The 27,704-nt window shown below is 41.0% G+C and overlaps 1 protein-coding gene and 1 non-coding gene across 6 annotated transcripts in view; one reads left to right on the forward strand and one right to left on the reverse strand.

Annotated features, from left to right (window-relative positions):
* The window catches only part of me1 (malic enzyme 1, NADP(+)-dependent, cytosolic), a 240,689-nt gene that overhangs the window by 33,053 nt on the left and 179,932 nt on the right, over positions 1-27,704 (reverse strand). For all 5 annotated transcript variants that reach the window (XM_007892968.2, XM_007892962.2, XM_007892966.2 and 2 more), the window contains exons 9-12: positions 16,539-16,636; positions 15,153-15,266; positions 2,712-2,817; positions 1,832-1,974 (exon numbers count right to left, since the gene is read on the reverse strand). In XM_007892968.2, coding sequence (XP_007891159.2) covers positions 1,832-1,974; positions 2,712-2,817; positions 15,153-15,266; positions 16,539-16,636 — 461 coding nt within the window. The remainder of the gene's footprint in view (positions 1-1,831; positions 1,975-2,711; positions 2,818-15,152; positions 15,267-16,538; positions 16,637-27,704) is intronic.
* Positions 3,830-3,901, forward strand: trnav-uac. Its single transcript has one exon. It is a non-coding gene; the product is annotated as a tRNA-Val (tRNA).

Consider the following 27,704-nt stretch of genomic DNA (forward strand, 5'->3'; position numbering starts at 1 on the left):
AATTGATAACCATAATTATTGTATTTCAATTTAAAAGCTATTGAGTGGCTTCCTGAACAGACAAGATGATGATTCAAACAGTGTTTTATTAATTTTAAAGATATTTGTTTGGATGATCAGTCTCATACTTTTGGAGTCCTGTAGCTCAGTGGTTAGAGCACTCGCTTTGCAAGTGAGAGACCTGAGTTCAATTCCAGGCAGGGCGAAACCTTGGGCAAGTTTCCTTACTCCACACGGCCTAATAATAATCCCTCCAAAACAAAAACAATAATAAATTGGTCATTTTCAATCCCTGACTGTTTGTGGGACATTGCTGTGCGCAATTGGCTGCCGCGTTCGCCCACAAATATACAGTCAATTCACTTTACAGTCTATTCTGTGAAGCGCTTTGGGACGTCCTCCCGACGTGAAAAGCGCTATATCAAATGCAAGGATTATTATTATTATTATTAAAAAAATCTGAATAAACATTATATGTAATGCTCTTTCTTTTGTTACTAGTAAGTTGCACAGAAGTGGGAATTGTTAGAAGGAATTTAAAGAGATAAAAGTTCTATCACGTACACAGCAAAAAAAATAATGCTTTTGGACTCAAGAGCTTTGAATTACAAGTGAAAACATTGTTTCTCCATCATTCCATTAATCTCAATTATTTCACTAATTTACCAAAGTAATCATAAATTATGTAACACGAATCAAAACATTGATAAAACAGAAAACAATCTTTGAAGAATATTCAATAAAAAGTTTCATAGTCAACTTCAGAATCTGCTTAATTGCAGCAAGCTTTCTGATCGACTTTATCATCTTGTAATATTTTCAATAAATTTTGAATCCATTGTTATGCAGTGGGCTCCTGCCAATTGGAGCACTGAATTGCTGTGCAGTTTATGTTACTATAATGTGGTTGAATGTTTGTGTTTTATTAAGTTTTATTATTAACCAGCATTCCATTAAAAAAAAGCTTAAATACTGTAGAACTGCAAACAATGTTTGGGTTTTCTTTTAATTATTATGCAATTATTATTATTAATTAATGTTAAAAGGGTGGTTTGGATTACAACACACATGTTTTTAAATTAAAAAATATATCTTGGCTTATAATTGATTTGTTTTCTCAGTTAAATATTAGTAGAAGAATGATGATCACTGGTGTAAGTTTAGAATGCTATCGTGGGTTTTACAGCACAGCTGAATAAATCATTGTACATAACCACTTCTGAAGTGGTTTCCTTGAATGGGTAAACTAGTCGGCGAATGAAAGATTTACAGTACAAACTCCATAAGTTTTGAAGAAAGAAAATCCATTTCAGTACGACAGCAAATCCTTGTGAATACTTTCCAAACAGGTATGCTCTTAAGAGTTTAAATGTCAACCTTCTTCCATGCTGAATATCAATCGTCATTAGCTACTTCACAAGCTTGACCATTAATCATTATATTTAAGGATCTTTTTTCTGTGATAAAACTATGAAAGAGTGGGCACCACAGCGTTGGTACATTCCTGTGTCATCCATTGAAACTGGATAGATCAGTATGGTCTCACCAGTAAACATGTCAGCTTGGCTCAGTAGGCAACAGAAGGCATCAGTTTAGGGACAAAAGATTGTTAGCTCAAGTCACAGTCACTACGCTTAACAGCAAATACTGGCAATCGCTTTGATTTGTTTCGATGTGATAATGTGGTTGCATCAAATGCAAGGATTATTTTATGAAAAGCAAAAGTGATGATAGTCACTTACTTGAATATTCTCTACGTTATTAATACAACACCATACTGACAGTAGCTATGTAAATGACAAAAGGAGTGTGATTATATTAGGTACAATACCTCAGTCAGACGGTAACACTGCTCAGCAGTGCATTCTGCTTTGCTAGTTGGGTTGCTCAAAGCAAATATGACAGGATGCTTATTGAAGGCAGCCATATCTTTTATGATCTGTTCAGTAAACACGCCAGGAACAGCAGCGGCTCCTAGAAAAAATAGCTAGATAGGTTAATCAGCAGTGCTCTGCAAAGAATGCTACTCACGCTCCAAACAAAAAGTAGTCGAAAGAGAAATTGAGATCTAACAAAACTTTGCTAATTGACTTTGGACAATACCCATATGAGTAAGTAAATGTAGTTTGAATACCAGTGGTTTGAAGATGCTACAGTATGTAGAAACAACGTAGAATACATCTTAAACACTGTTTATCTTACTGCAGAGACTGCTTTAAATTTCTCTTGATATCTTCTTCAGACAATACAAGTACAGAACGTAAACTTTGCTGACACTCTCCAGCAGGAAATGTCACAATATTGGGATGTGCCTATAGCAAGTTATCGTGAAATCTAGAGCACATAATGCACCGATTGGATTCTTAGTGAGTGTCCGGTAACACAGGCTTATTGTTCATACAAACTAATGGTCAGGATGTCTCAATATTTTCACTTACACACTCGGCCAGACACAGGATTGCCCCTTCCTTCCCCAACTTCAGGTTGTGCCTGAAGACTTTCCTCTCTCCCAGGCTCCGCATCGTGCTCTGCCACTCTCAAGAGTTCTGGGACGCTACACTGTTCTGCGGCACTATATAAATTCAAGTTGTTATAGCGGGGCTGCATTGTAACATGTTCTGGCTGTTGATTATCCTCAGTATAAAGAAATGGTGTCTGGGGATCTGATCTAAACTGTATAACCCTGAAACAGTGTCCTGCTGCACACATACCGATAATTGCAGTAGGCTTAAGATCCCGAACTATATCTTCCAATTTCTTCAGTTCTTGATGAGCGTGAGCAAACTGCAGCTTCTCGTGAGACAAGTTGTTTCGTCCCTGCCAAAGGAAAACATTAATGATGACACAACAACTTCTACTTTCAAACAAAACCTCATTATTCCAGTTTATCTAAAAAACATGCTTTTTTTTGGGGGGTTGAGCCAGGTGTCTGACACATGCTGAAACCAACCACCATGTTTAAGATTATCGAAACCAAGCTGAGATTTCCATGTATCCCACCTACACATGGAAATCCTAGAGATAGATTGTTGGAATGGAATACACACTCCCTCCCTGGAGGAACACATCCTGATTACCTTATTCCGGAAAGTATTTGGTGCAGGTTGGCAAGAGCCAAGGTTTGGAGACGCCAGAGGGTGGATTGGGGCTACTGCTGGAGTCTAACCAGCTAAAACCACATAGCTTGCCATTGATATTGCTGTCCGGCAAGCTTTCCCACTGCTTGTCCAGCTAGGAACACCCTACCCATTAGGGCTTTGGTTTGCAGGGCAACAGGGCTGAGTGGAATGACTCCCTGCCTCTAGTGACTGGTCTGCCCTTTAAATGTTTTATAAATGCTTCATAAAATATGCGGCCTCAGTCACAAGATTGGTTCAGATGAGTTAGACTCCTCTTTCAAGAATACCCAACCTACCACCATAGCATCAACTTTCAAATGAGTCTCGCGTCCTGGCCTCAATCATCCTTCCTGGTAACCTGTTTCAGTCAATTTATTAAAGTGCTCATGTACTCACATCAATGTTGTGATTTCAGCAGCGGTGCTGATTTGACTTGTAAGTTATTGCAGTGATAATAAAAAAGAAATTTGCAGAATTCTAAAATGTTACTTGTAATAATTAGCACAAATTACTGAAGGCTACAAATTTCACCCCATTGTGTTGATTTCTAGTTATAGCTGAATTGCACATAACATTGTTAATAGTATCCCCAATAGTAAAGGTTATTGGTTCAAAAGATTGGTTTTCATTCCTATTTTTACTGTTGCACTTTGTCATCTCCGCCCCACCACCAACCCTTCCCAGCTTCTATCCTACCACCCCACCACAGGAGTCCTGTAGCTCAGTGGTTAGAGCACTCGCTTTACAAGCGAGAGACCTGGGTTTGATTCCCGGCAGGGCGAAACTTTGGGCAAGTTTCCTTACTCCACATGCCTGATAATAATCCCTCAAGAAAAAAAATAATAATAATTTGGTCATTCAATCCACAACTGTTTGTGGGACACTGCTGTGCACAAGTGGCTGCCGTGTTTCGTCCATAAATATACAGTCAATTCATTTTACAGTATATTCTGTGAAGCACTTTGAGGCGTCTAGAAGACGTAAAAAGCACTATATTAAATGGAAGGATTATTATTATTGTATCTCAAATACACAGCCAGTTGTGCGTAACATTTTGACGCATCCTCCTGACAGGAAAGCCGCTTCGCAAATGTAAATTGTTTGTTGTTGTTTCATCGTCATGGGGGGAAAAAGAAGAATCTGCCACAATTAAAGTAAAAGTGAAAATGAAAACATTGTTGAGAGCAAAGGAGACCGTTTGTGCAGGATATTTTTACTTGAGCTGTACACTATAATGATTCTGACAAAAGTGCTTACAAATCACTCAACTGCTCCATCAGCCAGCAGATGGAGCCAATAGCCAGATCATGTCTGGAGTTCCCTTGAAAATAAGGCTTTAAAACTCAACTTCAGCAAATTCATTTCAGGAAATCGATCTTCATTAACAGAATGGGGCTTTGTTTTCTCAGTGACTAGTAAATGCAGACCAGGTGTGACCACAAGCACAAGAAGTGACGTTTTAATAAAATAGTTTATGGGGTTTGATTTTGGAGATTAGTTGACAGATTCCATTGACCTGCAGAAACGTTGGGTTAAAGTGTCCAGCCTGTGGATCAGAGTGGGGTATTCATGGTTATTGTAAGGAGCCCCATTTTCAGGTCAGTCTATTGAAGTCAACTTCACTACATAGATATAATACCTCAGAAACCATTGCACGTTAAAGGCCCTGAGAAAGAGAACTGCTTTATTAGAGAAAGTCATCCGCAGTTCGGGTGCCCAGCCAAGCCACATAAAGCATTCCAAAACGGTTTCCCAATATGAATGGTACTAAATAATGTAAACAATATCTCAACAATGCAATAGGTGCATATAAAATGCAAGGATCTTTATTGCATAGACTAGCAAAATGCTGTAGATACTTTATGCTACTGGTGGAAAGGTGTAACTTTAATCAGGGAACAATAACCATGAATACCTCACTCTGATCCACAGAGGTAGCCCTAGCTGAAACCAATGTCTGCACCACAGGAGTGACTGAATAGTTATCAGGAGCTAGAGCTACAGTGCTTTTTCTCACGTTGAGACATGGAAGCCAATTGCAGCACTATAACCACTGCTCCAAGTGAAATCAGCTCAATCAATCATGGTGTGGAACTGTATAGTTCAATTCCACACCATGAAGTGCATTCACCAGGTGCCCCACCAGCATAGGATATATTGTATATGTTATGAACAAAAGTCAAGAAACTCTTTTCTGATGGCAGGTGCTTGCCAATTCACGCCTGAGCAATACTCAGCTTCTGATGATTTGACCCAACCTCTTTACGCATTGTGAACTGCACATAATAATTTACAGAGTAAACCCTTTGAGACCTCCTACTGATGTGAAGGACACTATATCAAATGTCAAGGATTATGAATTATTATTTTATTATAATCATAAGAACTTGGACTTATTTAGCCAGATGCATGCAAAAGGAAGTTCAGCAACAAAACAACTTGCATTTATATAGCACCCTTCACCCTGGACGGCAACTCAGAGCACTTCATAGAGACGATAAAAGTTAAGAAATGCAGAGAAGCAAAAGTTTAAGAAATGGACAGCAACAGAGAGAAATAAAACAAATAGCTATGGGAGAACCAAAAAAGGGGAACCTGGAAAGGAAAAATATATAGGAAAAGAAATATATTAGGATCAGCTTCTCTATTGGCCAAGGGAAGAATGATCTTGTAGTTACTGCACCACATTGGATCACTCTGTCCCCACCCCCCAGCAACTGACTAAAATTCCAGAGCCCCAACATGAAAGTGCGGCAGAAATGCATGATAATTAGATTACATACATTGATTTGGTGACATAAAAAAGGCATTTCATGCAGCTCGCAGAAGGAAGCAATGATCTTACAAGGGGAGTCAGGCAGTTAAACTGGTAGAATTAATTCTATCAATCTGAAGCAATGCCTCTGCATAAAGTAGANTTTTTTTCTGATGACAATTTTATACTCTAGCTTCTGTAGAATAGAATGAGAAGGAAGTGGAAGCTCAGATAAGCCAGTGCTGATGTTTCAGTGTCCACCACTTTGTTTGTGAACTTTGTTTCCCCACTTCCAAGCCGTTAAGAAAGAGGAGGTGTTGTTAGCAGATTCTGTGAAGCACTTTGAGATGCCCTCTTAACATGAAAGGAGCTATATACAGTATAACAATGTTGTTGTGGGAAAGCACTTGAGACATTCTGACACCAGATATTGCACAATTGTAAAACTCTGAAAAGTTTATATCCAAATTGTTTATATCCCAACTGCAACCTAATTAATCACATCAGAGGCAGTATTTTAGCCAAATATGCTCCATGTTGATTTTACTTTGAGACAATGTGCAATGCAGAGACAATGTGTGTATGTGGGTGGGGGGAGAGAAGCATAGCATTCACAGCTTAGGGATAGTACAAAGGGTTAATACGCAAGTTGATTGCCGACAGGGGTGACTAGATCAGCAGCTGAAGGAGCTGGATTTCCTAGATAGGGAAGAAGTTTCCAGATGCCTGATTCTTTATGGACATACCTTGAAATGTGTCAGGAATGTGAGAAATTGGATTATCTCAGATAGGAGATTGTGCTGCATTCACTAGTTTCAGTTTTGGGGTCTTTAACTTTCATGAAATTGGATCAAATTGTCAAACGGTCTAGCTGCTGCTACATGAAGCCGAATATGTTCTGATTAGACAACAGTGATTATCTCTGTTGAGGCCACAGATAAAACTCGAATTTCCTGTGAACCTGAAGTTTTGCTGATCAATGTTGAGGCTGGTAATCTGACACCCAGCCAAAAATCAACAGTTCTACTGCAACTGGAGAAAACTATCATTAAACACAGATAATGCTTCAATGCATTATTTATTCTACTACAAATTTATGATATTTAGAAGTGTGTAGAGGAAGGCTTGCGTGTCAAGCAAAATGAGAACGTTTGTCTGGATCGCAATCTATCTGGGAAGTCAGCACATACCCACAGCAAGATACACATCATAAAGGGCAACACTGATGGGATCAAGTTAAAAAATGATCAATTGGTAACCGACTTGTTAACTATCAACAAGCTCAAGCCATTCCTTCCCATATTTCTGGTGCTCATCAAATGTATTTTGCTAAACTTTATGTTTTACATTAAGAGAGATTTATCTTCATACACCCACAGATCATGACTTTCTGCAACTATTAGGCAGTGTTTGTCCTGCTCATGTGGCTACAGCATGTACCTCTGTATGAGTCCTGTAGCTCAGTAGTTAGAGCGCTCGCCTTGCAAGCAAGAGACCTGGGTTCAATTCCCGGCCAGGCAAAACTTTGGGCAAGTTTGCTTACTCCACACGCCTGATAATAATCCCTCAAGAAAAAAAAAGAAAATAATAAATTGATCACTTCAATCCACGACTGTTTGTGGGACACTGCTGTGCACAAGTGGCTGGCGCTTTTCACCCACAAATATACAGTCAATTCACTTTACAGTATATTCTGTGAAGGGCTTTGAGACGTCTAGAAGATGTGAAAAGCGCTATATTAAATGCAAGGATTATTATTATTATCTCGTAACTGACAGCAGTATTAACAGTACATTTGGCATCACAGGATTTCAATGTTTCCTCTTTGAGGAACTCAGTAAATATACACAGTATTCAAATACCCAGCTGGCAGGCACTGTGGCTACAAGTTTGGCTAGTTGGCATGGCCAAAGTACTGTATGTGTGCGCGCGTGTGTGTGTATGTGTGCGCGTATATACACACACACACACGTAAGTGAGTGAGCATATGAGTGTGAGAAAGAGTGTGAAATGAGAAGGTAGGATAAAAAGAGTACCAGGGAAGACCTATTAAAATTACGTCTCTACCTATTAAATTATTGTGCCTTACTGAAGATAGTTTTAAGGCTAAAAAACAAACTCACATTTCTAGCCACCACTCTTCCCCAGGGTAAGGTTGTCAGCTTCCATAATGAACAAAATGCTCCAAAACGATACTTCACTCCTCAGCCAAGAGTGCATACAGTTTGGTGCAAATAATGTGAAGTTATGAACAATGCCATTGATACAACTCTCCTCATGTTGAGAGACATCGGTAATTTTCTTTGCAAACATCAGCATTGCAAGATCACTCAAAGGTATTTGTCAGAATGTGTCACCTCATAATGCCAATTTTGAACCATATTATCATTACTACTTATAATGATCCTCGGCATTTGATATAGTGCCATTCACATCAGGAAGACATCTCAAAGCAATTCACAGGAATTACTGTAAAGTCTCGTGTCTGCATATTTTGTAGGCAAACATGTGTATCTAAGATATACCATTTGAACACAGATTCTCACTATAGAATTGTGGAATAAAATAAAATCTGGAGAACCAAAAGGAGTGATTCGGCCCGTATTGCCTGTGCTGTACTAGTTCCCAACTGAAGCAATCTAATCCCATTGCACAGCTCTTTCCCATATCTTGTATAGCTTCAATTGTCAAGTGACGTCTATTGTTCTGTCTACTGTTAACTGAAATTCTCGTCAAAACATCAAGGACAACTGTGCCAGAACATTAATTTGATTCTTCCCTCCCTCTCTTTATGTGTTGGGACAGCTTATTATTGATAGAAACCAAGTTCACCACTATATTCAGCAACACTTTTAATCTAATCCAATCTTTCTGTGACAGTACTCCCACAATAATAATTATCCTTAATAAATCTTGCATTTGGTATAGAGCCTTTCATGTCAGGAGGATGTTTCACAGCATATAGTACAAAGTGAATTATTGTGCTTGTCTTCTGTGGGCATACACAGCAGCAAATTTGTACACAGCACTCTCCTGTTTAGCAGAGCTCCAAATGGGATTTAGGGCATATAGTCAAATACTGGTGATGGCAGGTGTTGTTGATAATCAGAGATGAACCTTCCAAGCAAGTCCATAGCAACCACTCCCACCACCAAAGCCATTGGAGCTACTATGGTTACTGCAGGAGGCAAGCACTATGTCAAAAAAAGATTCCACACTACGGTGGGAGAAATGTTTTGTGAAGCTCAATTTATTTTTTTGCTAGCACCTGCATGATCTCAAACGTTAAAAGTGATCTTCTGTGCATGACACAATTATAGTCATTTACAGGGTGCTGGAATGCAGCATTGAGTGTTACTGAATGGATGAATAAATCACAATTTACACCCTCTCATGTTTTCTGGCAGGATTCCAGACCGCTGCTAGTGTTGTTACAGAGGCACATGTCTCAAGTGTTAAATTCTGAAGTGCTGCTTTTAAGTCCAAATTTTAAGCTTTCAATTGTTTTTCACATTTCAAATAAATGCTGTTTTACAGCGAATGTGACATTTGGGTAACCCTCAATGCTCTTAAGAAGTAATTTAATACACTAAATAATATTGGGTGAGCCTGACTCAGTTGGTAGCACTCTCGCCTCTGAGTCAAAAGTTGTGGTTCAAGCCCCATGTCAGGACCTGGAACTGGGGCGTGCTGCATTGTCAGAGGTGTCGTCCTTCAGTTGAGAGGCCTGTCTGTCTGTTGAGGTGGACGTTAAAGAGTCCATGGCACTATTCAAAAAGAGAAGGAAGTCTTTTCTGGTATCCTGTTTTTTCTGGTGCCCAGATAAAGTTGGTCATTCACTTCATCACTGTTAAACGGACATTGCTGTGTGGATAAATTCATTCCCATATTCACCTGCAAAATGTACAGTCACTGCACTTCACCATCAAATCAAAAAGACGTGAAAAGCGCTATATCAAATGCAAGGATTATTATTATTATAAATATTCTCAGAAGCTAATTTTCTGCAAGAGAATAGGAGGTAAATCTGTACAAATCTAGGGAGGGAGAAGCCTGACTGACTACCACAGCAGTTCTAAATTATGAATCCTTATTATAATCAAAGAATTGGACCCAGGTTGTACAGTATATGTAAACTGCAATTTCTACAAAGAATTGAAATACACAGGACATTCGGAAGAATTTAAGTCAGCAAGTTACAAATACAAACCATGGCTGCCACATGTGGAAGACAAAGAGGTGTCGGTGTGAATGAAGTGCAGCATATGGTCACTTAAGTTCAGCAAATCAACCAGGATCTCATTCCAAACAGAGGTAATCTCAGTTTAGCTTGAAACAAGGATGGTAATTATTTCAGATGCGCCCTGTACAATTAACATCAGTGATCAGTCCACATATATTATTGATTAAAGCAGTAGTTATGTTCTAACATTGTTATATAACTCAAAATCCATTACATTTACAACTGATTAGCTTCTCTTTTCTTAATAACCAGTGAGTATAAACAAAGTATATAATTTCTGCCATAAAGGAAGTATGCTTTGCTTCATATCCCCCTCCCGATCCACCCCACCAATAATGGTCAACCCTTCAGCATTCTTTCCCTGATCTCTGGAACTCTATCCCAGAGTCCAAGTTGCTCACTTCCTCCCAGCCTTCAAACCCTGCTTGGGCTCCCAGTACCAATGAGTTTGCTGATTTTTTCACAGATCAGTAAACATGCTACCAAAATTCACAAAAACCCTATTTGTGATATCCAATCCAAGACACAATCAAACACTTAAGTTTAAATTTATAGTTTTTTTGTTCCGCTGCCAATGGCTAATCTCTACTTTTATCACAATATTCTCACACTATTTTCACAGTATTTGGTTGCTGGGTCTTGTTGTAATGCTGGAGACTGAACCCTTGCTTTTTGATTTCAACAATACGCCAAGTACAAGGTCTTTGCTAAGAAGTTCATAAGATCGGTCTGGATGAAGAAGACCCTTTGGCCAATTTGAACTCATCCGTCAAGAACATCCACCTTACCACCACCCTACCCTCACGCCTCTCAATGCATCAAGTTACTTTTTAAACAAGTCTATATAATCCTTATAATAATAATCCTTGCATTTGATATAGTGCTTTTCATGTCTTCTAGGCGTCTCAAAGTGCTTCACAGATTATACTGCAAAGTGAGTTACCGGTATTTGTGGGCAAAACGCAGCAGAGAAAATTGGAAAAAAAATAATGTAACCTTTCAGGGACACTAAAACCTGTGCAGTGCCTATTAGACTTCTTCCAGCGATGGGGAGTAAAATACACATATATCTGTCTGCGCAACATCAACACACTGAAGGAACTCAGATCAAAGTCCAATGAATTCTATGAATTTCGAAAAACCCAATATTCTTAAGCATTTTCAATTGCTCCATGTCAGAGCATCATATTGAGTCAACTGGTACATGTTCAGTGTTGGAATGTTTGATATTCTTGGTATCCAGTGAGTGCAAGCTGAGTCTTTGATGTTTATCTGTTTCACTGAAAGAAAGATAAAAGTATTGTGTTCTTGATGACCAGAGGTAGAGATAAGTCCATTTTTTTACACTGACCTGTATCATCCAGATAGATGGAGGAGATTTTATCTTTTTTCGAAATCGAGTAACCAGGAGAGTCTTAGTGCTCAACATTGACCTGAATTTCATTCTCGAGTCCTTCGTCTGCAAGTATCCTCATTCACTATGTCCATTTTATTTGATGCCAAAAGGTGACATTCACTTCGCATCACCAAATATTCATAAAGTTAACTATAAATATTTTATTGCTTTTGTAATTATGCATATAATTCACACAGAGGGTTGTAAGGATGTGGAATGTACTGCCCCAAAAAGCTGCCAACACAACATCAACTGGAGTGTTTAAAAGGAGATAGCTACATTCTTGGGGGGTGAGGGTATTAAGGGGCTTGAGGAAATGGCAGGGAAATGGGATTTGAAGATCTGCCATGATCTATTTAAAAAAAAGGCCCAGCAGATTAAATGGGCGCCTTTGTCCAATTTGTAGTATTTCTTTACAAATTCATGATTGAAAGTTTGTTGTCACTGAATCTCTCCAACATCACATGTGCCGAATACATTATTCATTGTATTTTAAATATGATTCTTATTAAGACACAGTGAGAAATATCACAAAATTACACCTCACATTCACATTTTTCAAATCTTCCTACAAAGTGCCTTCATTTTATTTTATATTTCCAATGGAATTTTTTATGTTGACCTGTATCATCCAGTTAAATGCAGGTGATATCAACAACAACAAATTACAATTGTATAGACTCTTTCGTGTTGGGAGGTCCTGCCAAGGCGCTGGAAAGTCAGGGAATTGACCCGAGCATGGAATTGGGATCAGGAGCGGTGGAGGGCAGGGAGGGTAGGGGTAGGAGGATGGCCGAAGGCACGATCTTGAGACATGCCTTGAAGGAGCCAAGGGAGGTAGTGTGGCAAAGCGACTGTCGGGTGGAATTCCAAAGGGTAAAGCAGAGAGGCTGAAGTCCCGACTGTCGATGGTAGTCGATGTGGAGGTAGCAGGTCAGAAGTAGGAGGGAAGCAAGTGCATGGAGGGCTTTTAAGGTGAGAACGAGGATATTGAATTCTCCTCTGGGGGATGGGGAAGTCAGTGGAGCTGGGCGATATCCAAGAACAAATTTAACTATTTCTCGATTTCACACAAGATTGTTGTGAGTTCGACTCCAAGCTCATAAATCTGCCTTTTATTGCTCTGTTAAAAGTATATAGATAGCAGATTATTATCTAGGAAAGCCAAAGTCAACTGTGTTTGTCACATTCACCCATGAGGCAATTTCCTATCTTTTTCAATTTAAGGGGTCAAACATTGGATAAGAATTAAACTTTAGCAACATACAATAATAATCCTTGCCTTTGACATTGTGCTTATCATGTCATCAGGATTATTAAAGTGGTATAACTGCATATTGGTAGGCCAACGGATTTCCAAACTTTGTTTCTGGTTGTATTCAAATATTTTAGTTTCTCTCTAGGTTTTTCTCTTTTATATACATTTCCCCATTTCTGCAACAATCCATCTACTGTGTGAATATGTAGTCTACCGTGTGAATATATTTCTTTTCTTTCCAAAGTGAAGATTTTATTCAGATTTTAGAAAAATGCACAAGGAAGATCAGAAGCACAAAAAGAAACCTACGTACATAAATGGAAGCAAGCTTTCCTAGCTACCATTACTGAGGCATAATCTTTGAAATTGTGCAATACCCTGAACTGTTTTAACAATTTTGAATGTAGCTAGTTCAAAGAGATGCCACTTCTATGGTGGAATACTGCATATGGCAAGTACTTGCTAGGACTAGAATTTTTTTTATGAAAAGAAATACCTAAATATTTTTGGAGCTTTGCAGACCCTCATTTTCACTTGGCAAACCCTTGATCGGATACTGGCTTGGACCATGTAAATCAAGGGAAAGTGCTCGGAGTGTGACAGATCCTCATTACAAGTACTTGTGGGATTAGTCCATTTAAAGTCTGGCCGCCGTATGTTTCCCCCTCCCTCCCAAATTTCCATTAAATAGTTATTAATGTACTATTGCCCTTACTGAGGCCCTCCTGATTGGTTCGCGTCAGGACCTCTGCACCTCAGGCTCTGGCAACATCAACCTCCATTGTTGCACACTAAAACTCACCAAGCCAGTCAGGAACCTAGGTGTCTTGTTTGACCCTCAACTGTCTTTTCTTCCCCACATCCAAGCCATGACCCACTCTGCCTTCCCTCACCTCCGTAACATCACCCAACTACCTCAGCCCTCAGGCCGCTGAAACTCTTGTTCATAACCTCCATGCTCAACTATGCAAATGCCCTGCTTGTCAGCCTTCCCAACTCCACCCTCCACAGGCTGCAGATAATCCAGAATTCTGCAGCCGTGTCCTCTCCCGCACCAAACTCCATGACCCCATCTCCCCCATTCTCTCCCGACTCCATCAGCTCCCTGTCCTTCAGAGGATCCTGGTCCTCACCTAAAAGCCCTCCATGGCCTCGCCCCACCCTATCTCTACGACCTCCTAACCCCCTACCAACCCGCCCGCTCCCTCCGCTCAGCCGGCTCCGGCCTGCTCCACGTCCCCTGACCCACCCGCCTCACCATTGGCAGAAGAGCCATCAGCCACTCTGCCCCCAACCTCTGGAAATCCATTCCCCAATCACTCTGCCTCACCCCCTCCTTAGCCTCCCTCAACACCCTCCTCTTCGACCATGCCATCGGTCACTCCCTTCCCCTCCCCTCCCTTCTCCTTCCCTGACCCCAGCTCGGATCTGAAATGCTGTACACTGTCCAGCGACTTGGGACATCCTCCCGACATGAAAGGCGCTTTACAAATGTAATCCTGTTGTTGTCTTCTTGTTACTCCCTTATCCTCATCCCAAATAGTATGAACTTCCTCTTCCTACCAAGGAAGGGAAGAAATGATTCCCTTTACTTTGGATATCAGTTTGGTTGTGTCTGGTGTGGATTTTAATCACCTTAGTTTGCTAGTTTCACCTTCAACCTAGGTTTCCTCACACCATTCTTCCACTAGTTCACAATCAAAGGCTATTAATCAATATGCCCACAATTTCAAACCAGGGCCAGAACTCACCCACACTGCTGTGAGAACCAGGATTGTGGTTGTTAAATGTCCAATTTCCACCAGCAATAAATCTAACTAAATGGGTCATATACATCTCCAAGTGGAAAGATAACCCAAGCTGAAACTTGCATCTCAGTAAGATCTTGTATCTACTAATCGGAGGAAAGAGATTTTTAGTGCTATGATTTATGGAGTATTTGAATGACAAAGAATGTAAGAAAACTTGGAACCAGATATCCTTTTGAAGGTAGCAAACCATGGACAATAGTTATTTTGGATATAAATAAACAAATTTTACATTTATATAGCGCTTTCCACATCGGAGGGAATGTTCCAGTGTGTTTAACAATACTGATGTGGAACCTGAGCTGGTGGTGGGAACTGAGTGGGGTGGGGAGGGGAAAAGATGACCAAAAGTGCAGGCAAAGAGGTAGGTCTCAGGATAGATCTTGAATGAGGTGAGAGATGGAACAGGTGAGAGATGTTCCAGACTGGAGGCAGATAGGCTGTGCTGGTGTGGGGGTTGTGGAATGATGCAGGCCTGTGACAAATAATAATAGTATTCAGGTAGCAGATTTACAGCACACAAGTTTGATCAGTTTATAATCTTTTACATTTCTTGAGATAGATTTCCTTTACCTTAACAATGAGACCTTTAGAGTCAACCATCCAGATCTTGGAAATACCTTCTTCTTTAGATGTTCCTTCCTTCTCCATCGCCATGACAATAAGATCAGCTATTCCAAGGGCAGCCTAAATTGGTTTAATAAAAAACTAGGTTTTAAAATATATTCAAACCTTTGAAGTAGTAAGAGCAGGCATGCCTGTAGTTTGCATATTTTAGACAAACGCATTTTCTTTAAACCATTATATTGTATTTTATAAAGAAATACAAACAAAATTGGGCCTACTTTCGAGACATTTTTCCCAAGGAACCATCAGATAGTATAGAAGAGTGATCTGAGTTGACTCAAGAACATAAGAAAACAATTGAATAAGAAAAGGCCATTCCACCCCTCCATCATCATTGTCACAGATTCCGTACTGTCTATACTATGGGCTTAATCCAACCAATTTGATCTCAAGATAACAATTCCTCATGGTAGCAGAGAGGTCTTCAACCAGTGGGGCTTAAGGTCACAAACTACACCCAACTATTTTGTGACATAAACACAGAAGTTGCTGGGAACATGCAGCAAGTCAGGCAGCATCCATGGAGAGAGGAAAATGAGTTAACGTTTCAAGTCTATGACCTTTCGTCAGAACGTTAACACATTTTCCTCTGGTGCTGCCTGACCTGCTGTGTGCTCCCAGCAACTTCTGTGTTTATACCAGATTTCCAACATCTGCAGTACTTTGCCTTTTGTATTTTGTGATACAGCAGGTTGGAGCTCCAATAAATGTTATTATCATGTGGCTTGGCTGTTCAATATTAACGTCCTAAATGTCAAACTGTATCAAATAATAGACATCCTGCAGACCTTTTATAATGTTCGTAAAGAATTTGCTAAGCATATATTGCTAGCACATTTCCATGTGATGCGTGTTAAAACCACCTGTGTAAATTGACATTGTTTTGAAATGAGAGACCAGTATTTCAGTTTTGACTGATATTGGGCTGCCGGGCTTGAATCCACAACCTTCTGAATCAAGGTCAACAGTTCTACCAACTGAGCCAGGCTGACACGTGGACTGTGCCATGGAATAAATCAGAATCTCCCTCAGAATTTGTAATATTGGTAGCAAGAAGATGCCAAGCAGAAGGAGAGAAAAATATGTTGCGATTCCCAACTTGTTTTTGCCACCTGATGATAACAAACAAGATAGAAATATGTATATTGAGCAGGATGGGGCAAAAGCCATCTGGTTATATATAAAAAGAAGCTGGGAATCATAACAATTTAATTATCATTAAGTAACACCTCACACAATGCAATTTTTAGCCTTTACGTGAAATGGATTTTACCCTATCAAGGTAAGAAATTAATTAATATTCCCAGCAATAACTATTGTCCACAGACTTACCTCTCCAGCTCCTTGAAAGAGAAATTTATGATCAGACAACTTGGTTTTAGTGATACGCAGGGATGCCATGAGACCAGCGACTGCCACTGCAGCAGTTCCTGAAGAAGAAGCATGTCAGTTAACAAATAGTTTTTACAAAGGTTCAGCTAATAAATTTAAAATACCTGCAAGATATGAAAAATGTAATAATCTCAATTTGGTTTTATTACATCAAAATTGCAATTGTTCTAAATAGTCTTCAACAACAACTTACAAGAGAATATAGCACTTGATTTCAGGAGGACGTTTCAAAGCACTTTACCCTTCTGACTGGGGATCCAAGCAGGGGAGCTGAGGAGGGTATGGGGGAGGTGGGGAAAGCTGTCAATTTCTTAATTTAGGAATTGGTTCCTGTGCTGTACAAACAACTGTCCAAGGAACGTGGAAGATACAGTATCATAGGGAGCAAATCCCAATTCGGTTCTCACCCAGATTACATTGCAGTGGGTGATTCAAAAGGTTTCTGAAATCATCTTCTCTCGGTAGTGTCAGAAGCCAACTCAAGGTCAATTTCTCACTGACTCAACTTTGATTTTCGCTGTACTTTCCCACAGCACAACTGCACATTATGCATTGTAAACTGAGGGAATGTTTAGCATCCTGGATTCCATGTATAAACACAAAAGCATGGAAAAAGAATTGGTCACTCGGCTCAAACTGACATCTTCCCATGTCTATGACTGTATGTAAACATCATGCATTCTACCCATTTTATAAAATCTCCTGGGAAAAGTGAATCACAGGTAAATCTGCCAAAATGTTGCCTTGAGAATAATATTTTGAGGTGCACATGTGGTTAGCATTCTCCAATCCACTTGCAGGTAGCCAAGACCAGGATCAGAAATTGGCAGGGGATGTTACCTTAAGATATCAATGACCTGAAATGGAAATCATACAGCAGTTGTGTTATTGCCATTTCAACTCCTTCCCCTTCCAATCTTTCTAACTTGATCAGACAACAACAACATCCAAATTATATTTGTATAGCACCTTTCATGTTGGGAGGACATCCCAAGGCGCTGGACATTCAATGCTTCAGAGCTGAGCTGGGGGTCGGGAAGGGTGGAGGACAGCGGGGACGCAGGATGATCAGATGCATGGTCGAAGAGGAGGGTCTTGAAGGATGCGAGTTGGAGGTGGGGGGAGCGAGGCAGAGGGACTGCAGGATGGAGTCCCAGAGTGTAGGGGCAGAGTGGCAGAAGGCCTGCCCGCCAATGCTGGGGCAGGCGAGGTGGAGAACGTGAAGCAAGCTGGAGCCAACTGAGCGGAGGGAGCGGGCAAGATAGTAGAGGGTTAGGAGGTCGCAGAGGTAGAGGGGTTCAAGGCCATAGAGGGCTTTGAAGGTGAGGACCAGGATCTTGAACTGTATCCTCTGTATGATGGGAAGCCAGTGGAGTCTGGCAAGGATGGGGCTGATAGAGTCACGGAGCCTGGTGCAGGAGAGGACACAGGCTGCAGAGTTCTAGATAATCTGCATTCTATGGAAAGCGGAGTTGAAGAGGCAGACAAGCAAGGAGTTTGCATAGTCAAGCCTCAATGTTACAAATGCATGCATGGTTTCGGTGGCCTGCGGTGTGAGACAGTGTCGGAGCTGGACGATGTTGCGGGGGTGGGGGAAGGCAGAGAGGGTTAGAAAGGATAGTTGAGGTTCAAACAAGACCCCAAGGCTCCGGACTGGCTTAGTAAGGTGGAGTGTGCATCCATGGATGGTAATGGTGTTAGTGCCTGAGGGGAGCCAATCAGGAGGAACTCGGTCTTGTTGACGTTCAACTGAAAAAGTTAGCTCTCATCCAGGACTTGATGTCAGACAGACATTCTGTCAGGACAGCAGTGGTCCTGGAGTCCAGGGTTGAAGCAGAGAAGTCGCCTAGTATGAGGAGACGTTCGGAGCAGAAGGAGAGGGAAGATAGGAGGGTGGAGATGTCGGGGAGGAAGGTGGGGGAGGGCTTAAGGGGGGCAGAGGAAGAGGGAAGATAAGAGAGTGGAGTTGTCGGGGAGGAAGGTGGGGGAGGGGGAGGGATGGGGGGCAATAGTGGCATGTTTAGCCCACTGGCATGGATCATCATGACCAGCATTATAGCCTCAGTAAGTCCAAGCTGAGAAATTCAAAGGTGGAGGGCGGTTGTAATATCATGCGGCAGCTGGTCTCTGGTTGGATTGGCTGAACAAGATCAAGGCTTTTTGTTGCATTGAGGAGCAACTGCTTCTTCCTTAGAAAGGACTGTCTTCTTCAACCTCAGTCATATCACTCGCCTTCGCCGCCATCTTACTTCAAACACTGCTGGAATTCTCATTCATGCTTTCGCTACTCCTACTTCGATTTTTCCAATGCACTCCTCGCCAGTCTAACCAGCTCCACTATTAATAAAGTTTTGCCCCACCTCTTCCCATTTTCAATACCACTTGAAGACCTTGCCTTCGGTCACCCCCCCTTTTCCGGTTTAGCATCAAGCTGTTAAGCACTCCGAGATTCTACCCCAATGAAGAGTGCTATACAGTGCAAGTTGTTGTTGTATTAATTTAGAAGCTAATCCTACAATCTGGACATATACAAGAACTTTTAATAAAAGCAGACATCAGCATAGAAGATTGCTTTATGTTGAGTTCATCGGTTTATCACCACTCCAAATAAAGATTAAAAACATTGGTCATGGCTGTTTGTGGGCCATTGATATGTGCTAATTGGTTACCGCATTCACCCAGAAATACATAGTCACTGCACTTTAAAGAAAAACTTTAAATCACTGGGAGACCTTTCAAGATTGATTTCAGCGCTGTATCAAATGTGAGGATTATAAGACTCCAGACTCACTGCAGCACAATTTATAATTGTGGTTTCATGCATTTGTATACAGCATTATATCCATCTGCCTGCAGTCGTTAAACAGAACACCCATTCCTCTCAGCTGCGTTCAGTCTGAACAAGTGTGAGAGTTTTAGTTGCTTGAAAACTGCACGTAATACCTCACGGAAATGGGTGATTTTATTGGGGGTAGAGGTAAATCTGACAGCATATTGGCTCATCAACACTCATCAAACTATCCTAAAACAGAACAGTCCACAATTGAAACAAAAGATTCTTTTGTGGGCAGNAAAAACAACATTACATTTGTATAGTGCCTTTCACGTCAGGAGGACATCCCAAGGTGCTGGACGGTCAGTGTTTCGGGCCTGAGCTGGGGGTCATGATTGCAGAGGGTGGAGGGCAGGACGAGGAAGCAGGGTGATCGAAAGCACAGTCGAAGAGGAGGGTCTTGAGATGGGTCTTGAAGGAGGCAAGGAAGGGGGCAAAGCAGAGGGACTGAGGGATGGAGTTCCAGAGGGTAGGTCGGGCGAGGCAGGGGACATGAAACAGGCTGGAGCCCGCTGATCGGAGGGAGTGGGCAGGATGGTAGTGGGTTAGGAAGTCGCAGAGGTAGGGGGGAGCAAGGCTATGGAGGGCTTTGAAGGTGAGGACCAGGATCTTGAACTTTATCCTCTGAGTAATGGGAAGCCAGTGGAGTGCCAGTGAAGGGGAGGGAGTGAACAAAAGAAATTTAAAGCATATGGTTTCATACTTTAAATCCTATGCTGAAAGTGAGCTTAGCTTGGCATTCATAAAGGCCTACACATTAACAAAAAATAACTCCTGAAACTGGTTGAAACAATGGTTTTACAAATAGTTTCACCATACATAGTTTAGGACAAGGCAGATTATAAATAACACGTTACAGGATGACGAAGGGCAAAAATCAGAACAGTACGATTAGATATTGATTTATCTCAAAAACCTTCAAGGGCTCTTGAAAATATTAAAATAATCAATCATCACGTTTTTGGCCAGGTAGAAATATAATTTTCCATCATGACATGTTCTGAATGGATTTTGTAGCCTTGCTTTCAGTACCATGTGTGCCTTCAAGAAATGCAGAAGCAATAGATTACAAAGCATAGGAATCAGAAATGGGAAGAGAGAACGTTGGAAATGTACCAGCATAAAAAAACAGCAACTTGAATTTTACTGCAGCTCATCATATTGAAAGATATCAGGCTTTACTGTGGAGGCCAGTGACTGCTGTTATCTCTCAAAGCCAGCAAATCACACCGATGAGTCTCGAGTTCAATGGCAAATTAATTTGAGAACAAAAAGTGAAACTCCCTTATCTTTTTGAGAAGCATCATTCAGTTTTGAATACAGAGAAATTCCTGTGTAGATCACATACATATTGGGAAGGGGCAGCTAAATGGAACTGAAAGGATTGCTCTTTAAAAGAGCCAGCAGAGGTGGCCAGCACCGAATCGCCTTCTTCTGTACTTTACTGTGCTACATTGCGCTATGCTGTGCGTAATTGGCTACCACGCTTCGCCCCAAAAATATAGTCAATTCACTTTACAGTATATTCTGTGAAGCGCTATGAGACATCTTTAAGATGTGATAAGGCGCTGTATCAAATGCAAGGATTAACGTATTATTATACATTTCTATGGTTCTATATGTAGAACTCTCAGTCTGGTATGGATACTCCTAAACGTGGTGATGGATTTTTGCATGTGACAGACACGTGACTATCCAAAAAATAGTCTAAGATCTGCAGCAGTGGGTAGCACTCTCGCCTCTGAGTCAGAAGGTTATGGTTTCAAGCACCCACACCCAAGCTAGTGTAAGACTGATACATCAATGTAGTGCTGGGCGTATGATGCTTCGTTGGAGGTGCCGTCCTTCAGATGAGATGTGAACGCGAGATCCTGACTACCTGTTCAGGCGTACATTAAAGGTCCCATGACATGATTGGAAAAAAGAGAGGTTCTGGCTGTGTCCTAGCCAATGATTTCCCAGATAAAGTGTGGTCATTCACTTCATGGCTGTTTATGGGACAAATTGTGCTCAAATTGCCTGACATATTTAGCCACACTTTGAGATAAATTGAATAATTGATAAGGTACGATATGAATACAAGGATTATTATTATATTCGTCTCTGCTGAAAGATTAGTGCTATAACTTGATCATCTGCTGTATAGTTGCTTTGCCAGTACTTCACATGAGCAAATGTGATTTGCTCATGTGAGACTGTTCTCAAGAGTCACTCTCAATTATCAGCAAGAAGCAGAAATTGGTTGTACAATAAACATTCAGATTTCTAGCATTATAAGAATTTTGTAGGTTATGCAGTTAAGTGGGCTTGAGGTTTTGAGTTTGTTTGCATTCCACTTAAACTACAATTTAATTGAAATAACACTAATAAATGTAAATAACCGTAAATTGTTTACAAAGCATTTCTGGGAAAATCTATTTTAAAAAAATTGAGGTTAGCTCCTCATTCCCACTTAATCTGGAAAAATTCCCATGGTATTGTTTCAAAGAAAATGTTCTTCCAGTATGCTGTAAACATTCACCCTTGTTCAAATTCACCAAAAACAACACATTTATCTCAATTCTGTTCATTGGACATTCAGCTGCCAGATTTACCAGCATAAGTCACTACACTTCAAAGTAATTCAATATTCTGGCACAGATATTTTAGCATGAGGTACAAGGTCACTTGAAAGTATTATTTTACTATTTATGTTTGGTGAATTTTTTTTATAAACTCTAAATACTTGTAAACTAAATGTTGAGTACATAAGCACAGAATTAGATAAAACAAACCAGCTGCATGCTTCAATCCACAACTGCTTCAATGAGCAACTCAGAATTTTCTTCAAACATCAAAGTGCAAACAGTTTAGGTCTGATTATAAGCAGCAATGCATTGTGCTTACAATGCCCTCAGTTGCTCAGCTCGTTATTTGGCAGAGGGATGCAGATATGATCAGACCACTCTTTGGGTTCAATGAAGCATAACAAGATTTGCTAAGGAATTTCGCAATTTCAGTACAGACCACCAGGAAGCATATCTTAACACAGTAAGCATTGAATAATCAGAACAGGTTATCGGGAAGGGTGGTTGGGGTCAGCACACCAGACTCATTTAAGGAACAGTTTGTTACTATAAAGGGGAAGACGGTAAGGCGAATATTCTAGAAAATGTGATGAAACGGGCCAATTGGCCTTCTTCATCCACATCTTTCTTGCAATCTTGTGACTCACTAGGAAGGAAGGTAACAAGTGAGTTCCTGCTCCCAGGAGCACATATTTAAACATCGACTTAACTTAGCCCAGAGACATGAGTGAACTGAGTTTAAATCAGAAAATGATAAATCTTTGCTTTTTTTAAAAAAAACACAGGATTTCTGACATCCAGGTTCCCTCATTAATGTTCTGTGCCTCCTTAAAGGGCACACATTCCTATTCATTTATTGCATAGGCGCTGTTAAACAGATTTCCAGGCAGAGGGCGAAAACTTGGGCAAGTTTCCTTACTCCACACAGAGCCTTATAATAATCCCTCCAAAACCAAAAACAATAATAAATTGGTCATTTTCAATCTACGACTGTTTGTGGGACATTGCTGTGCGCAATTGGCTGCCGCGTTTGCCCACAAATATACAGTCAATTCACTTTACAGTGTATTCTGTGAAGCGCTTTGGGACGTCCTCCCGACGTGAAAAGCGCTATATCAAATGCAAGGATTATTATTATTATTATTATTATTTCATTTAGGTCATTTTGTAACCAATGTAATGAACATAAATGCACTTCCCACATGGTGCTTTAACATAATCAAAGGTTCTTGAGTCATTCTATTTCACTTGGACCCCTGGCACTAGATTTAATGTATTATAATCTCAAGGAGCAACCAAGTCCATAACAGCTACAAATCACACCTCATTCAAATATCCTGAAAGAACAGAAAGGTGTGGAAAGTCCGTTTTGAATCATGCACAGAACAAAGGATTAAAACCACTCGCAGAAAAAAATGACAAACCTATAACATAAGCTTTAAAAATCTATTACAAAAACATTGTTCAGGTACCTCAACCTCAGACAGCTACAACAAAAAACAACAAAGAGTGGCACCATGGGAATCACACTGATTGAAAACATTTTTTTGAAAAAATAACACTTTCAAAGCTTCTTTGCAGGAAGAAAACCAAATTGGAATATTGGAAAAATGCAATCTTATCCACAGTAGCATGTTTTTTCTCACTTCTTAAAAATCATTCCAGGCATTATTCCGGTTTCTTTTTTCATGGCATTGAGCAGTGTTTCAAAGATTTATCCCCTTGTTGGTGTTGACACAGGTTATGTGTCTCCATGGAACAACCTTATAATGCATCTTTCCCTTACTACCATTCCTACTCCTACTTAGATCAGTGGCTCAGTGGGTACAGATCATCCAATGAAAACAAACTACATGTACAACAACAACAAGATTATATTTGTAAGCCGGAAGGACGTCCCAAGGCGCTGGACAGTGTACAGCATTTCAGACCCGAGCTTGGGTCAGGGAGGGAGAAGGGAGGGGAGGGGAAGGGGGGTGACCAATGGCATGGTCGAAGAGGAGGGTTTTGAGGCGGGACTTGAAGGAGACTAAGGAGGGGGTGAGGCGGAGTGATTGGGGGATGGAGTTCCAGAGGTTGGGGGCAGAGTGGCTGAAGGTTCTCCCACGAATGGTGGGGCGGGTGGGTCGGGGGACATGGAGCAGGCCTGAGCTGGCTGAGCAGAGGGAATAGACGGGTTGGTACGGGGTTAGGAGGTCACAGAGGTAGGGCGGGGCAAGGCCATGGAGGGCTTTGTAGGTGAGGACCAGGATCTTGAACTGGATGCTCTGACGGATAGGGACCCAATGGAGTTGGGCAACAATGGGGGAGATGGGGTTGCGGAGTTTGGTGCGGGAGAGGACACGGGCTGCAGAGTTCTGGATTATCTGCAGCCTGTGGAGGGAGGAGTTGGGAAGGCCGACAAGCAGGATGAAGGCATGAACAAGGGTTTCAGTGGCCTGAGGGGTGAGGTAGTGGCGGGGTCGAGTGCTATTCGGAGGTGAGGGAAGGTAGAGAGGGTCATGGCTTGGATATGCGGAAGAAAGGACAGTTGAGGGTCGAACAAGACACCCAGGTTCCTGACTGGCTTGTTGAGTTGAAGTGTGCAACCATGGAGGTTGATGCTGCCAGAGCCTGAGGTGCTGAGGCGCTGGCGCGATCCAATCAGGAGGGCCTCAGTATTGTTCACATTTAACTGTAGGAAATTTCCCCTCATCCAGGACTTGGTGTCCGACAGGCAGTCTGTCAGGACAGCAGTGGTCCTGGAGTTGAGGGTGGAGGCAGAAAGATAGAGTTGGGTGTCATCCGCATACATATGGAAGTTGACCCCATGTCTGCGGATGATGTCACCAAGGGGGAGCATGGAGATATTACCATATTGTTTCCTTATCCAAGAAATGGTTTGGATTCCACAAACAGGGTGATGGTTTCACACAAGAACTCAACTCTCATTGATGAACAACCACCATGAGTTTTAGCACAAGGCAGGGAATATTAATGAATGGATAGTGGATCTTATTTATTTATTAATTTCTTAAAGTCGCATTTAGATGCATTCTGAAATTGCCATGCCTTTCAAGGGATAGTTGTGTCAATCAAACAAGCTGAAGTGCTGAACTGAAAGAAACATGATTTGGCAGAAGTCATTTCCTTGTATGTCAGTTATTGATTTCAATTGAGAATCTCTATATCCACATGGAGAGGCGGGAAACCATAATGGCACAGATTGGTTTATTTTTTAAACTAAGCATTGTAAAATTAACAAAATAGTTATCCTATGCAATGTTTGATACAATTCATTCAGCAAACTTGATAAACAGAGCAAGAGCTATTAAATTCAATTTCCACCTCTTACCATCCTGTACAGAAACATTTCTATCAAGTTATAAAATGACAGAGTCTATCAAAGGTCTTTCAGTCATCACTCCAAGAAATCAGCCTGCCATATTGCCTTCACCGTTAAAGGAATCTCAGAGAGAATAGCAGTTTTGTTTAGCTTGCAGCTGTATGAATATGAGATGGCCTTAAATTTCAACTCTGATGTCACCTGAACAATCTAAAGAGGATAAGCCAATGTTCTGCCAAGGTCTTGTAAGTCGTTCATGAATTTACAGGAATAAAACTTGCATAGGCTTGCTTCATCTGTTAGATTTTCTGGAATAAAGTTCAATGTCATAAATCAATAGAAAGTTTATTGTGTACACAATATCAGCATTCAACTAACTGCCTGCAGTTATTTACGATATACTAGTCTTTAAATAGGATTTTTAAAATTCCACTTCATAACAATTGAGCAGAGGCAGGAGTAAATTGCATGCAAATGCCATGGTTTTAAAAGATGCAGTGTGGAAAACAAATCCTCACAATCTTGGGACAATCCATGCCATGGATAGTTTTACATTCAAGTGCTAACACCTCAAAAATCACTTTAATGTACAGAAGGGAAAAATGTTTTAATGTTCATATAACACTTCCAAAGGATCAAGGAGGGAACTCTCCCCAGAGAGTTCACTTAATTCCAGAAAGTATTAGGTGTAGGTTGGCAAAGAACCAAGGTTTGTGCACTGGGAAAATAAGGCATCATTAGAGTGGGAATAAGACGGAATACCTCAACTACATTCATTGTTGATCAGCTTTGATGAATGATTGTAAATCTTCCCATCGAAAATAGACAACATCTGTTTGGGTGTTTCCTCTTCCACCCTGCCCTCCACTGTTCCCTCCACAACCCCTATTTCCTTTTCTACAGCCCCAATCACTGCTCCCTCCCTGTGTTCCTTTTCCCCATTTCTACCTTGCCTCTCAAACACCTCATCAATCAAATGAAACCTACCACCTCCTCTCTTGACCCCCTCCCCACCCAGCTGCTGACCTCCCAACTGCTACTCCTCTCCCCCCTACTGGTGCATATATTCACCCTATCCCTTTCTTCCAGTGATCCTCACACTTGTGTCCAAATCCCTTCACTCTCTGGCACCTCCCAATCTCTCTGACCTCAATCCTGACGTCATTTCCCCAATCCACCACCCAGGGCCTCCGCTCGACTTGCACCAGCCTCCAGCTCGTCCCTCGCACCCTCCGCTCACCATCGGAGGCCCAAAATTCTGGGACACTCTCCCTCAATCCCTCTGCCTTGCCCTCTCTTCCCTTTTTCAAGTCACGCCTGAAAACCTTCCTCTTTGACCGTGCTTACAGCCATCTCTGCCCCCTGCTCGGAGTCAGGCCACTGTTAAGCGCTCTGAGACGCTACCTGCATGGATGGCACTATATAACTGCAAGTTGTTGTATTGGAATCAATATACCTAAAAATCCATGATTGGTTTACATCAGCATTGCAGTCTTTCAGTAAATCTTTTATGATCCAGTAAGGGTGGATCCTAATGGATCATAAGGTTAGATCCTTAAAGTACAATTCCAGTGGCCAACATGTTTTCTCTACCATGCAACATGGTTTCCTTTGCCTCCTTATCCTCCAGCACCTCTCTGCTGCTTTTGACACTGTGGACCATGCCTTCTTCCTTGATCCCCTCAAACACCTCACTGGGACGACACTCTCTTGGTTCAACTCCTACTTGTTTCACCGCTATCATTTTGTTCCCTCAAATTGTTTCTCCTCCCAGGTCCGCACAGTCACCTTTCACAGTCAACTTCCACAGGTTTGTGGATGGCATCCAAATCTATTTTTCCTACAGTTGCAATTACATTATAATCACATCAAGTTAAGCTCACAAAGGAAATTGTTTTGTTGCCAAAAATATATATACTTTGTTGCTAAATTTCTGTAGATGGTCATTTTGTAACAATAATATGCATCTGCACCTTTCATGTTGGGAGCACTTCACAGGATTGTATATTTAACAAAATCAATTATAAAGAAACCTAAACTGCAAATATTGACACCTCTACACTGCCCTTGTGGCTCCTGTGTTTGTTCTTTAAAACTGCTCCACTTTTAGTGCTATCACAAAAGGTAACTTCAGTGATAACTGGTGTTAGAACTCAGCCTTAACTCATCCTTGAAGTCATTGAAGATTTCAAAGGTTGCATTTCACCAATAGTTTTAAAATGCGTAGAATAGAGCAAAGAGGAAGGAACCCAATGAATGGATTGGCAACACTACACAAGTGAAATACCCTTTCATGATATTTTTATTTACATACTTATTGAGATGAATAGAAATCTCGCTTAAGCCAACATTGTACACATGAGTTCTCAATCCAACATGAA

This window comes from Callorhinchus milii, unplaced genomic scaffold (genome assembly GCF_018977255.1).
Source record: "Callorhinchus milii isolate IMCB2004 unplaced genomic scaffold, IMCB_Cmil_1.0 Scaffold3, whole genome shotgun sequence".
NCBI classification, from domain to species: domain Eukaryota; kingdom Metazoa; phylum Chordata; class Chondrichthyes; order Chimaeriformes; family Callorhinchidae; genus Callorhinchus; species Callorhinchus milii.